This window comes from Eschrichtius robustus, chromosome 16 (genome assembly GCF_028021215.1).
Source record: "Eschrichtius robustus isolate mEscRob2 chromosome 16, mEscRob2.pri, whole genome shotgun sequence".
Lineage (NCBI taxonomy): Eukaryota > Metazoa > Chordata > Mammalia > Artiodactyla > Eschrichtiidae > Eschrichtius > Eschrichtius robustus.
In genome coordinates, this window is record NC_090839.1 from 66,945,494 (window position 1) to 66,959,539 (window position 14,046).

At 43.3% G+C, this 14,046-nt stretch overlaps 1 protein-coding gene across 1 annotated transcript in view; it reads left to right on the forward strand.

The window, feature by feature from the left end:
- Positions 1–9,591: 9,591 nt before the first annotated feature.
- The window catches only part of BMERB1 (bMERB domain containing 1), a 110,100-nt gene continuing 105,645 nt past the window's right edge, over positions 9,592–14,046 (forward strand). Inside the window, exon 1 of the mRNA XM_068523926.1 lies at positions 9,592–9,697. Within this exon, the coding sequence (XP_068380027.1) occupies positions 9,592–9,697 (106 nt within the window). The remainder of the gene's footprint in view (positions 9,698–14,046) is intronic.

Sequence of the window (14,046 nt, forward strand, 5' to 3'; positions counted from 1 at the left end):
ACCATCAAATGACCTTTCAGGAGTAACACTGAATATATCTCTAGCCTGCTAAAAATCAGTGATGAAAATTATTGTCAGGGGTAGCGATCATTTGAGCCCAAATTAGTTCAATGGGAGTAGAAGTAGGGAGGAAGGGATAGTCTAGGTTGATAAATTCAGAGGTACCTAGGCAATATCAGTAAGATTTATAGGACAAAATACACATTTTCTGGCTTGACTGACTGGCTGGAAGGAAACTGTTACCACCTGTGGAAGGTTTTGGAAGGAAGGGATTTAAATTGAGATGCTTTGGGGACATTTATTCTAGCAGAGCTGTACAACAGAGAGATGCATATGCAGTCATCCCTTGGTATCCCTGGGCTTTTGGTCCCAGGACCCCCTGGATACAACAGCCACAGATGCTCAAGTCCCTTATATAGAATGGTGCAGGTTTTGCTTATAATCTACACGCATCCTCCCGTATACTTTGTTTTATTTATTTATTTTTAAAATAAATTTATTTATGTATTTATTTTTGGCTGCATTGGGTCTTCATTGCTGCATGCGGGCTTTCTCTAGTTGTGGCGAGCGGGGGCTACTCTTCGTTGTGGTGCGCGGGCTTCTCATTTTGGTGGCTTCTCTTGTTGCGGAGCACAGGCTGTAGGCGCGTGGGCTTCAGTAGTTGTGGCACACGGGCTCAGTAGTTGTGGCACATGGGCTCTAGAGCGCAGGCTCAGTAGTTGTGGTGCACGGGCTTAGTTACTTCGAGGCATGTGGGATCTTCCTGGACCAGGGCTCGAACCCATGTCTCCTGCATTGGCAGGCGGATTCTTAACTACTGTGCCACCAGGGAAGCCCCCTCCTGTATACTTTAAATCATCTCTAGAGTACTTATAATACCTAACACAAGGTAAATGCTATGTAAATAGTTATAAATATAATGTAAACGCTATGTAAATAGTTGCCAATGAGCAGCAAATGCAAGTTTTGCTTTTTGGAACTTTTTGGAATTATTTTCCCCAAAACATTTTTATTCTGTTGTTGGTTGAATCTGCAGATGTGAAACACACAGATACAGAGGGCCGAGTGTACACATCTGGAAATATAGATTTGTGAAATTTTAGCACCCTTTTACTCATTTTACTGTTTAGGTTAACTCCTTTCCAGATAGCCTCTAACCTGCATAGGTGATGATGGAAAATTGAAGAAATTACGATAAGATTGGGTCTGTACATGTGTAGTGAATATGGGTAGGAAGCAAAGATTTTGTTCCCTGGATGGAGCACTGTTGTGGAGCATCCCATAAATATCAATCCCACGTGCAAAAGGATGCTACTGGATTAATTCTACATGAAACGGTCAGATTCAGACAACATCTAGAAGTTGTGTTACGATATGCTTATTTTAAGCTATACACAAGTCGGGGAGCTTTTCACAAATGGACTTTTCTTCTGTTTATTCAGTTCTTCATTCATTCAGCAAACATTTGCTGAGTACCATGTGCCGTTCAGTATTCCAGCTCTGATTATTTGAAAGTGAATAGAACACATTTCCACTCCGTGGGTATACCCATGAAAACATGTGAATTCTAGTAAGCTGTAGTACACACTTCTGGCGAGTGTAAGTTAAGTATGGCATTTCTGGAGAACAGCTTAATAATAGGCATCAAATGCCTTTGACAATGTGCATATCCTTTGGTTTATCAATTTCACTTTAAGGAATTCATCCTAAGGAAATAAAGGACATCTACAAAGCTTTAACTCCAAGACTCTCCTCATGGTTTTCTTGATAAACTCAGGAAGTTGGGAATAACCTGATGGTCCTCAAAACGAAGGAGATTGCTTATGTAAATTACTCTGCAGGCAGCAGGAATCCAGTGGAGGCTTTTAAGCATAAGAGTGGCATTGCATGTGTATATGTGTGTGTGTGTGTGTGCATTTGTGTGTGTGTTTTAAAGATAATTTTAGGGGACTTCCCTGGTGGTGCAGTGGATTAAACTCCTCGCTCCCAGTGCAGAGGCCCCAGGTTCGATCCCTGGTCAGGGAACTAGATCCCACATGCATGCCGCAAGTAAGGAGGCCATGTGCTACAACTAAGGAACCAGGGAGCCACAACTAAGGAGCCCACCTGCCTCAACTAAGACCTGGTGCAACCAAATAAATAAATAAATACTAAAAAAATAATAAAAAATAAAGATAATTTTAGAAGCAATGTGGAGAATAGTCTCCAGTAGGGAAAAAAAAACAGAAAAGATGTTTTTCTGCAATAGTCTGGGAAAAAGGTGATGCAGCATTGAGCTAGAGCAGGGCAGTGGGAATGAAGAGGACAATTGGATTTTGGAGAGATTTCCAAGGTAGAATCAACAGGGTTTGTTGACTGGCTATGTGTAAAAGAGTGTGGAATATTTGAGAGTAAGGTACAGAGGCTAAATCCGAGATTTCTAATTGAGGTGGAGCAGGTTTGGGGGGAAACATAAGGAGTCTGATTTTGAACATGTTCAGGTTGAGGTTATAAATCCCTCCTCCTGGCTGTTGCCATGGTGATTCCTGGAGGAGAAAGGAAAGCTTTGAGAGGGGATGTGGGATTGTGGTTAAGTGTTTGGACTCTGAGACTGGCCGACTGAGACTGAATGCAGGTGCTGCCACTTACTGGCAAACTACAACCTCTCTGTAGCTACAAACCCTGATCTCACAGGACACTGTTCAGAGTATAGAGTTAAGAAGGGTAAGTCTTGTAAAGTGCTTGGTACACAGTAACCACTCAATAAACGTTGAAAAACAGAAAGCACCATAATAGAGTCCCCACATGCCCTGGGGACTTTTTTTCAGACTCCCCCCCGCCACCCTCTTACAGGCATGTAGCATTGACTTCACTCCTAATAACTTCATGCCCCAGCACAGCCAAAGCACCTGATCCCACTCCTTGAGCACTTTGGGCAGAAGTACCAGCTCCCTGCTCTCCAACAGATGCAGGATTTCAGGTCTGAAGTCTTCGGCATATGTTTCCTCAGCTTCTTTTCTCTCTTCTAAGCCTCCTTTAAGAGGAATACACAGTGTGTTTTCTGGAACTCTCTTTAACTCTATTTTCTCTTCCAAATCCATTTTCCTCTTTTTATCAATTTCCCCACGACTGCTGGATATTTCTAAGAGGAGAGAAGGATGGGGGCTGGAGATGGAGATTGAACAAAAGATAGGTTTAACTAGGAAGAGGTGAAGAATGAGAAGAGGAGAAGATGAAAGGGATAAACACTGGGAACCTTAGCTGAAGGGGGTGAGTGATGGAGAAAGAGCTTGTGAAGGAGACGAGAAGGGAGGACTGGAACAGCAGGAGTGGGAGCCAAGAGGACAGGAGAGAGCATGTCCTGGAAACTGGGTAGAGAGGGAGTTTGGAGTAGGGTCTGGTCCACAACGTTACATATTTTTGGAGAGATTAAATAGGATGATGACTGGAAAGAAGCTATTGGATGTGACAAAAAATAGGCCATTAGGGATCTTTAGCGCATTTTCAGTAGAATAGAGAGGAAGTGACTTGCCCAAGGTCATACCGCTAGTAAGTGGTGGAGCCAGGACGACAGAGCCCAAGTTTTTTTTATCACTCTGCTCTACAGGTAGTATTCTTTACATGCCTACTAACATGTCCCAAGTGTGTCTTGTGTTTATGTGGGTTGGAAACTAATGGTATGTTATTTTATTATAGAAATGAAACACTAAAACCCCAGATCTGCTTTATGAAAGTGATGCCTTCTTAAGACATTGATCACTGACTTTACAAATGGAACACACCAAAAAAATAAATAAATAAAAATAAAAAATAAACAAATGAAACACACCAACAAAACACCCCAGTGTTGATGAGAGAAGAGAGCTGTACTAATCCCAACTCTGCCTGATGAAAGTGTACGGTTCTGCTTTGGAGTCTGCCTTGCAAGCGTAAGTGACAGCTTCTTTGCAGAACAGTTGACATGGGGTAGGCTCCTGGACTGTGCAGGAGGCATGCAACCTGGTCCAGTTTTTGCATTTTCCAGTCCTTCTCTGTGAATCTCTTTCACTGCTTCCTGAAACTCCTCATCTGTGGAACTCCAAGATATCTGCTAACCATCAATTTAGGAATGTGTTAATACTGGATAACACCGATCTCCCTGGAAGGAGTCTGTAAAATTAGGAATATTATTATGACAAATGTAATGACTTCATAGAGTTGCATATTCTAGGATTTATGTAAGGATGATCTTGATATTTTGATGACTACAGCACAACACGGAAGCCAACTTTTAACTTCAAGTAATGACAGCAGTGATGAAATTAATAGAATAAATGACATTTATTGAATATTTATTCTGTGCCATGTGCTGTACTAAGCATGTTTCATAATTAACCCCATTTTACAGGAAAGGAAACTATCTCTTATGTGCTGTACTAAGCATGTTTCATAATTAACCCCATTTTACAGGAAAGGAAACTATCTCTTGGACAGCTTCCATAGTTGGTTTAAGGTAAATAGCTTCCAATCATGGAGTCAGGATCTCACTCAAGCAGCCTGACTTCCATCTATGGCCCTAACATCTAGAACTTTTTCTTCTGAATCTTAAAATTAATGTTTCTTCTCATGCAAATCATAGTTTCTGGAATTCCACGTTCTAGAAGCAACACTTCTTATATTTCTTTGAGACACAGGGAGATTTTGTTTTCCCTCTGCATTAGGTTTTTCATTGAAACACAGATGAATTCTTTTTTTTTCCCAGTTTTTTTTTTTTAACTTTTGAATTTTATTTTATTTATTTTTTATACAGCAGGTTCTTATTAGTTATCCATTTTATACATATTAGTGTATGTATGTCAATCCCAATCTCCCAATTCATCCCCTGCCCACCCCCCCAACTTTCCCCCCTTGGTGTCCATACGTTTGTTCTCTACAGACACACAGATCAATTCTTCTCTGGCTATTCCACTGTTTCTATAATCAGAGTGTGTGACTGACAGGATGTGATTCAGCTGGAATACAAGGTATAATGCCATACTGATTATGGGGGGCATTCCACTTAAATGGCTAGTAACGTCTTTCCTTGAAATATTCAAGGAATGTTTTCCAGGAATCAAAGAGAGACAAGACGGATAAATGATATGCTTTAATAAAAAATGATCTATTAGGAGAAATTGGGGCTACTAGGGGAGGGACCCATTTTGTGAGAGTAAAAATAGCTTGAACAATATCAGTGCATCTCCACGCCCACATTTTCCCCCTTTCTCCATGATTTAAACTGGAATGAAAGACATATCATGGGAATGGGAAATGATCCTTCTGATGTTCTTTCATGAATACGTTTGTATTACAATTGAAACTTTTACTGTCTCTCCAGATACAGAAGAATAACTGTAGTCCTACTAACATATAGCCTATATACTAGTAGCAAAATGGCTAATTCACTAAAACCCCAGGATAATGCTGGCCAAAGTACATATTAAGTGGGAGACAGAAGGGTTGGCGGGGGTGGACTGATGGGTGGGGAGGTGTTCGCCTAGCCTAATTTTTCTGAATTGGGCCCATGTAATTGAGCCACTAACTGGGGAATCACTGTCCTGGAATCACTGTCATTGTTTTGGAAATTCCAATTGCCACGGGACCTCAAGTGATATCCATCAACACACAATCTGATGGGGGAAGGATGGATCTGGGGTATGGGATTAGCAGATGCAAACGATTATATATGGAATGGATAAACAACAAGGTCTTTATGTTTAGCACAGGAAACTATATTCAGTATCCTGTAATAAACCATAATGGAAAAGAATATGAAACACACACACACACACAAGCTAGAATGGACAACCACCATCAGGTAATGCCAAACCCCAGGTAGGACCCAGACAGATTTGGATTGTGTGGCCAGACCCCTGGAAATCCCTGCTGGCTGGCTGCACAGGCTGGCCTTAGTCATTTTATTTACCTCATGATAATGTGTTGTGATTTAAATGGTTAAATCCCATTCAATTTAATTTTTTTTGTTAATAGCTTTATTGAGATACAATTCACATACTATTCAAATCACCCTTTTAAAGGTACATATTCAAGGGTTTTTAGTATATTACTAGAGTTATGCAACCATCATCACAATTTTAGAACATTTTCACCCAAAAGGAAGCCCTGTTATCTTTAGCAGTCCCTGCCTTCGCCTATTTTCCTCCACCCCCAGACCTAAGCAACCACTAACCTACTTTCTTCCTCTGTTGATTTGCTATAGATAATGTTTTCTCTGTAGATAAAGAATCTAGACAGTTTATATAAATGGGATCATATAACTTATGGTCTATTGTGACTGGTGTCTTTCACTTAGCATAGCATTTTCAAGATTTAACCATGTTGCAACATGTATCAGTACTTCATCCCTTTTTATTACCAAGTAACATTCCCCTGTAGGAATATACCACATTTTATTTATTCATTCATCAGTTGTTTTCACTTTTTTGGCTATTGTGAATAATGCTGCTGTGAACATTTGTTCAAACAAGTTTTTGTGTGGATGTATCTTTCATTTCTTGTGGGTCTATACCAAGGAGTGGAATTGCTGGGTCATGAGATAACTGTGTTTACCCTTTTGAGAAAATGCCCGACTGTCTTCCAAAGTGGCTGCACCATTGTACATTTCCACCAGCAACGTATGAGGGTTCCAGTTTCTCCACTCAGTGTTGTTGTTGTTGTGGCTGTTGTTTTAATTTATTTATTTTTGGCTGTGTTGGGTCTTCATTGCTGCACGCGGGCTTTCTCTAGTTGCGGCGAGCAGGGGCTACTCATCATTGCAGTGAGCGGGCTTCTCATTGCAGTGGCTTCTCTTGTTGTGGAGCATGGGCTCTAGGTACGCAGCCTTCAGTAGTTGTGGCATGTGGGCTCAGTAGCTGTGGCTCGCAGGCTCTAGAGCACTGGCTCAGTAGTTGTGGTGCATGGGCTTAGTTGCTCTGTGGCATGTGGGATCTTCCCGGACCAGGGTTTGAATCCATGTCGCCTGCATTGGCAGGCGGATTCTTAACCATTGTGCCACCAGGGAAGTCCCTATTACCTTAATTTATGCTCTTATTATTATTTTTCTACTTCACTTAGGTTTTTTTTTTTTCTTTTTTTTTTCACTTAGGTTTTATCTCTTCCTTTCTCTTATAGTCTTTTCAGTTGAACACAATGATTTTTTTTTAACCAGTTCAACTAGTTTTAAGTGTACAGCTCAGTGGTATTAAATACATTCACACTGTTGTGCATCCATTACCCCCATCCACCCCCAAAACTCTTTTCATCTTGAAATACTGCAAATCTATACCCATTAAACAAAAACTCCGCATTCTTCCCTCCCCTTAGTCTCCAGCAACCACCATTCTACTTTCTGTTCCTGTGCTTTTCACTACTCTAGGCACCTCACATAAGTGGAATTGTACAGTGTTTGTCTTTTTGTGACTGGTTTATTTCACTTAGCATTATGTCCTCAAGTTTCATCCATGTTGTAGCATATTGCAGAATCCCCTTCCTTTTTAAAGGCTGAATAGTATTCCACTGTATGGAAAGACCACATTTTGCTTACCTATTCATCCTAACCCATTTATTTTTAGTCTTACATTTTTAAATGCATGCATTTAAGGCTATGCATTTACTTACATCAAAACTTACAAGTTTTGGGGCTTCCCTGGTGGCGCAGTGGTTGAGAATCTGCCTGCCAATGCAGGGGACATGGGTTCGAGCCCTGGTCTGGGAGGATCCCACATGCCGCGGAGCAACCAAGCCCGTGAGCCACAGCTACTGAGCCTGCGCGTCTGGAGCCCGCGCTCCGCAACGGGAGAGGCCGCGACAGTGGGAGGCCCGCACACCACGATGAAGAGTGGTCCCCGCTCGCCGCAACTGGAGAAAGCCCTCGCACAGAAACGAAGACCCAACACAGCCATAAATAAATAAATAAATAAATTAAAAAAAACATATTAAAAAAAACAATAACCTTACAAGTTTTGATATGTGATACTCTCATGACTATCGAGGTCTAAATATTTAAAATTTTTCATTGTTTTATCCTTTTTCTCTCATGAGCTATTTAGAAGTACTTTTTTTTTTTTTAAATTTATTTACTTTCGGCTGTGTTGGGTCTTTGTTGCTGCATGCGGGCTTTCTCTAGTTGCGGTGAGCAGGGGCTACTCTTCGTTGTGGTACACAGGCTTCTCATTGCGGTGGCTTCTCTTGTTGCGGAGCATGGGCTCTAGGTGTGCAGGCTTCAGTAGTCATGGCACATGGGCTTCAGTAGTTGTGGCATGTGGACTCTAGAGCGCAGGCTCAGTTAGCTGTGGCACATGAGCTTAGTTGCCCTGTGGCATGTGGGATCTTCCTGGACCAGGGCTTGAACCTGTGTCCCCTGCATTGATAGGCTGATTCCCAACCACTGCACCACCAGGGAAGCCCTAGAAGTACTTTACTGATCATAAATTTTTAAAGCCTCTTGCTGCTGGTTGATAAATCATTTTATTAAAGCCTTTTCATACCTCCACAAGCTGTGTGGAAACCAAAAGTTGCCCCAGATGATGTCTTAAGAATAACAACAAACAACAAATGAACAACACATGTCCTATAGAGCTTCTCCCCCAACCCAGTACAAAACTACATACCTGTGCAGTCAAGAAGGTCAGTACAATAAAGAGTCTAAGTCTGGATTCAAGTGCTGACCAGACCACTTGGTAAGTGTGGGAATTTGGGCAAATAAATTAATCTTGCTGCACCTCAGTTTCATCCTCTATAAAACAAAGCTAACAAAACAGTATCTGTTTCACAGAGTTATTGGGGAGTGTTTAGCACCTAGCCATCATTCAACAAATAGTACTATTTTAAAAATCAGTCTAGCTGCTGATTTTACCTTGTACTTTTAATGCTGCCGTGCTTTGTTGGTTAAGATAAACCTCTGGGTTTCTGGAAAGTAAAGACCCATGTTCCAAATAGCTTTGTTATACTTGTGTCCAAAATAGTTTCATGTCTCTCTGAAGTTCATGCAAACACATACAGAGTGGACACAGGCACCGGCAGACAAGATTGTCCCATTTTATATTCAAATTCAAATTCAAAATACACACAGATACAAACGACAGAGATTGTCACAAAAACGCACTCGGCCAAGCCCAGAACCCACAGATCCAGGTCCACACTCACGCTTCTGTACACTCGCCACAAAGATGGATCCATTGCCCCCAGATAGAGATGCTCTCACAAATCCCACTCAAAACCTAGCAGCACGCTGACGCCACAAGCCCCAGTATGGGCTGCTGCCTTGTTTTGACTTCCTTTGTGATGGTTCTATTTTAGTTGTTGTTTTGTTGTTCTTCGTAGAGTTATCACCTACCCTCTTTTCTGTCTACCCAGCCCCCAAGCTCCCCTCCCCAAGCCTCCATTGCGCATGCGTCCTCATCCTTCTCTCCACCCCTCCACCCCCCCCACCAGGTACCAGTCGGCTGTCCCCGGCCCTGGCGGCGGAAGAGATAGAGCAACGTCACGAGCGCCCGGCCCCTTAAGACGCTGCTGGCTGGAGCCGCCTCCCTCCCTGCAACCCGCAGCGGGGATGGAGTAAAGGGAGACCCGTCGACCTGCCCGCGGAGATCAGCGATGGAGTTAAAGCAATCTTTGTCCATCCATCTGGAAGCTGAGAAACCTTTGAGGCGCTATGGGGCGGTGGAGGAGACGGCGTGGAAAGCGGAGGGACTGGGGAGAAGTGAGTATTCGGGCGGGGGGTGGGGACAGCTGGGGATCCGTGCGCTGGAGCGGGTGGTCGCGGGAGCGCGGGGTTGGTAGGGAGCGGACCGAGGGAAGCGCCCCCGCAGCGAGGCTTTCAGCGCTGCGGGGATGCGCTGCGCTGCGACGCGCTCTCCCTCGAACAAAAGCCTCCGGGTTGGGCTTCACCGGGAGGCTCGGGAATCTCCAGGCAGCTGAGCCGGGAGCCTGGGGTGGACTCGGGAGTCCCGGATCCAAGCTCGCAGCCGGTCTTGGAAAGTAGGGTCTTTCCCGCAGCCCAGGGAGGAGGGTCTTTTCTCCACCCGGGATGCACTGGGACGCTGGAACCTGTGGACCATCCTGGAAAGCGCCCACGTCTCTGGAGAGGGGGGAGTGTCCGCCGGGTTTCTGCTTTTGCTTCTCCCCCGGCGTGAGGTTCAGGGCACACCTGAAATTCCCAGCGTTTCTTCCCCTGCCTTCTCCAGGGTCGCGAGTGGAAGGGAAAGGGTTAGGGGAAGGTTAACCCTGTGCACGCCCTTCTTTCTCTCTTGACTCAAAGTCTCTGGTTTGGGTACAGTCCTAGAAGGCAGTTCTGAAATGGACAGACTGTATTTGCTGCTTCTCTCTACGGTATTTTGGGGTCAACAACATTAACAAATAAACTAAGGATCTTTTGTTTTTAATGAATAGGATGCAGTAGTTGAAACTCCTGCTCTCAAAGTATAGAGGCAGCTGCAGGGGTCCCAGGGTCACCAGCCCTCCCTGCAAACCCCGGGCACTTAGCAATCCCCTGCCCTTGCACTGCTTGCTTTAGCTCCGTACCTCTATCCGGGCTGGGAAGGGCCGTCTCGCCCTTCACAAGGACCCTCAGCTTCCTGCCTTGGCGCTGAGTTGTGTTGGACCGAAGTATTGTGAATATGCTCTTTTCCTGTCTTCACCTGGTAGAAGATTGTGTGTGTGTGTGTCTGTGTGTGTGCTTTCTCCGTACCTGTAATTGCAAATTCAGAAGATCTTTTTAGAATGGTTCAACTGTACTCTGGTTTTCATGGGTTCAAGTAGAAATCACAGTCAAATATCTTAGTTCTGCACCTGGAAACCAGAGTGTGTCCAGCCTCTCTCCTTTTCTTTTCTTTCTCCTTTTAAAATATGGGTCCTTCCTCCCATTTCATCCTTTCAAAACCCTTTGGCTTTGATACTTTAACATGACACCAGGGCTGAGGGTCTCTGGTCTTCCTGCAAGCTCAAAATAATACCCACAATGGCTGCCTTTTGTTGATAGATTGCCGTGTATTAGGTCTTGCCTGTGCTAAGAACTTTAAATGCATCCTCTCATTCAATCCCTGGAACAGCCTCCTTGAGGGGAATACTATGACTTATGACTCCCCTTACATAGATGGAAAAATTGGGGCTTACTAGGTGATGTGATTTAAGTGGCAGAGTCAGGATTTGAACTCAGGTTTGTTGGGCCCCTGAGCCCCTCTCTGCTTTTAACGTGAAGGTGTATTGCTTTCACATTTTCAGGAAGCTTTCTAAATCTGTTGAGAGTCCCAGAACACATTTAGTGATTTTAAGTATGTGGCAGCCTGTTGGTCTCTGGAGTTCACGGTGGCCTTGAAAGACTACTGGGTCTGTGCAGAATAGAAGCCCTGGGTTTGAATCCTGGCTCTGCCCCCTTGCTGGCATGTGACTGAATTTGTAACTAGTCACATTTTTTTAAGCCTCACTCTGCCTCTGTTCTCTGAAACAGAGATGATAATAATACATACCTTACGGCTTAATTGTGAACATTCAATAAGATGATGTAGGTAGAGCTCAAGGTAAGTGCTGAATATATTGGCTGCTTCCATTATTTTATTACTACATCTGTAGAAAGAACCTGCTTTTATCCTTTGCAAAGAATTACATAAAGCAACACTCTGGACTAAAGCTGCAATGTTGGCCAGGTCCCTAATAATTCTCTTATGTTGTTTTATGTTCTCACCATTTTATTAGGAAAAATTTCAAGCATACAGAAAAATTGCAGTGAAAACCTGATATATAGCATTTTCGCTCCTGAAATTTTTGTACTTCTAAGTCTTAGGCTGCAAACTGTTAAAAGCTTGGCGGAAAGGCTTTCTTATCCTCTCTCTTCCAAACCAACAAAGATTCTGACTCTTGCTTCCCATTTAGATACAAGACCACAGTTTATGATCTGCTTTTGGTGTGGATCCCCAAATCTTTTTTTTTCTTTCATTTTTACCTATTCAAATTCAAAATCTTCTTAAAGCACTGATCCAGAGTTTCACTTTTGAATCTAGACTTTTGATCTCTAGACTCTTGTCTGCAGCCTAACTTTTTTTTTTTTTTTAATTAAAGTGGCTTTTTTTTCTTTTTGGACTCTCTCTCAACTCCCAGGGGATCTGTGGGTCCATCCCATAACATCTGGGGCCTCCACTTATTTATTAACGAAGTGTAAAAATTAGTACTATTGATTCTGTGGCATAATAACTGTCAAGCCAATGTCGCTATGCAGGAAATGCTGGAGAAAAAGAGAGGCCCATTAAAAAGAAGACACTCTCTGTTTAACTTTTACACATATTTAAATATTTTATGTTAAACACTGAGTAGGTGTTACTTAAAAAGACTTGAAAAGGGGAAAAAGATTGCAAAACTGGTCATTTTCAGTTAAGGTTGTATTAACCGTTCCCTTTAATGTTAGCTAGAGTTTCTAGGTAGAAGATATAAATAGTATAGTAGCTAAGAAGGAGAGTTTTGAAATCAGGTGACATGGATCCAAACCAGCTCTAACACTTTGTTGCTTTGTCACCCTGGGAAAATTGCTGAACCGTTCTGTAAGTTAGCTGTCTCATCTATAAAATGGGGATATGTTGGTTTGAACCCTTGGGAACTTGACAGCTGAAATCTGAAACTGGCCCCGTACTCAGAGGGCAAGAAGAGGCCAAAGAAAGAGACAGCCGCTCCAGATTGGTAGGTGGCAGGTTTAACAACAAGGGAACTTACATATGAGGCTTGTCTTGGGCGCCACAAGATCTCTGCACCGGCCCGCCAGAATCTCAACAGTTTATATAGAGGCCTTAATGGGGTTCAGTTGTGTATCCCATCCGATGGTCTCAACAACGTCCTACTCTCTCAAAGCCGCATCCTTGAACTGGCTCCTAGTGCGAGAAGAATGGGTGGAATATACATTTCAAGGACGGGAGGGGTGAGGAGCCTCCGATTACCCCAGTCCTGCTCAAGAGTCAGCTGGCAGTTCCATCCTCTCAGTGACATCTTCCAACAGGATACTAAGGACCACTTCAGGCTGTTGGGAGGATTAAATGAGATAATGCATATAATGCATTTAGCATAGTGCTTGACATACAGTAAGCACTCAATCCATGCTGAATGGTTGTCACAATAGGGCAGGGGTCCCCAACCCCAGGCCATGGACCGGTATCAGCCTGTGGCCTGTTAGGAACCAGGCCATACAGCAGGAGGTGAGCAGCAGGCAGGTGAGCGAAGCTTCATCTGTATTTACAGACTGTCCCTATCATTGCACTACCACCTGAGCTCTGCCTCCTGTCAGATCACCGGTGACATTAGGTTCTCATAGGAGCTCGAACCCTACTGTGAACTGCACATGCGAGGGATCTGGGTTGCGCGCTCCTTATGAGAATCTAATGCCTGATGATCTGAGGTGGAGCTGAGGCTGTGATGCTAGTGCTGGGGAGTGGCTGCAAATACAGATCATCATTAGCAGAGAGGTCTGACTGCACAGAGACCGTAATAAATCAATTGCTTGCAGAGTCATATCAAAACCTTACCAGTGAGAGACAAGTGAAAACAAGCTCAGGGCTCCCACTGATTCTGTATTATGGTGAGTTGTATAATTATTTCATTATATGTTACAATGTAATAATAATAGATATAAAGTGCACAATAAATGTAATGCCCATGAATCATCCAGAAACCGTTCCCCCACCCCCGGTCCGTGGAAAAATTGTCTTCCATGAAACCGGTCCCTGGTGCCAAAAAGGTTGGGGACCACAGCAATAGAACATAAGAGGATGGTGCCCAATAGCATTGGAGGAGATTATTCCAGCCTGCCAGTCAGTTTTTTTTTCCTTGCGTGCATTTCTTTGTGAATTCCAGGTAATGATTGTGTAGATACCACCTTCTTCCTTATGGGAAGGTGTAGGAAACGGCTTTTGCATCCTTGGAAACCACCTAGTATTTTCTCCTTTGAGAAAGAGTCTAAGGAATTGCTCCCATCCACTTTTGACAACATATTTCCACTAGAAGTGAGTAGGTTTTTTGTTTGTTTTTAACTCAGTTGGAAAATGCATAGTGACATTTCAGTGTGGTTAGATA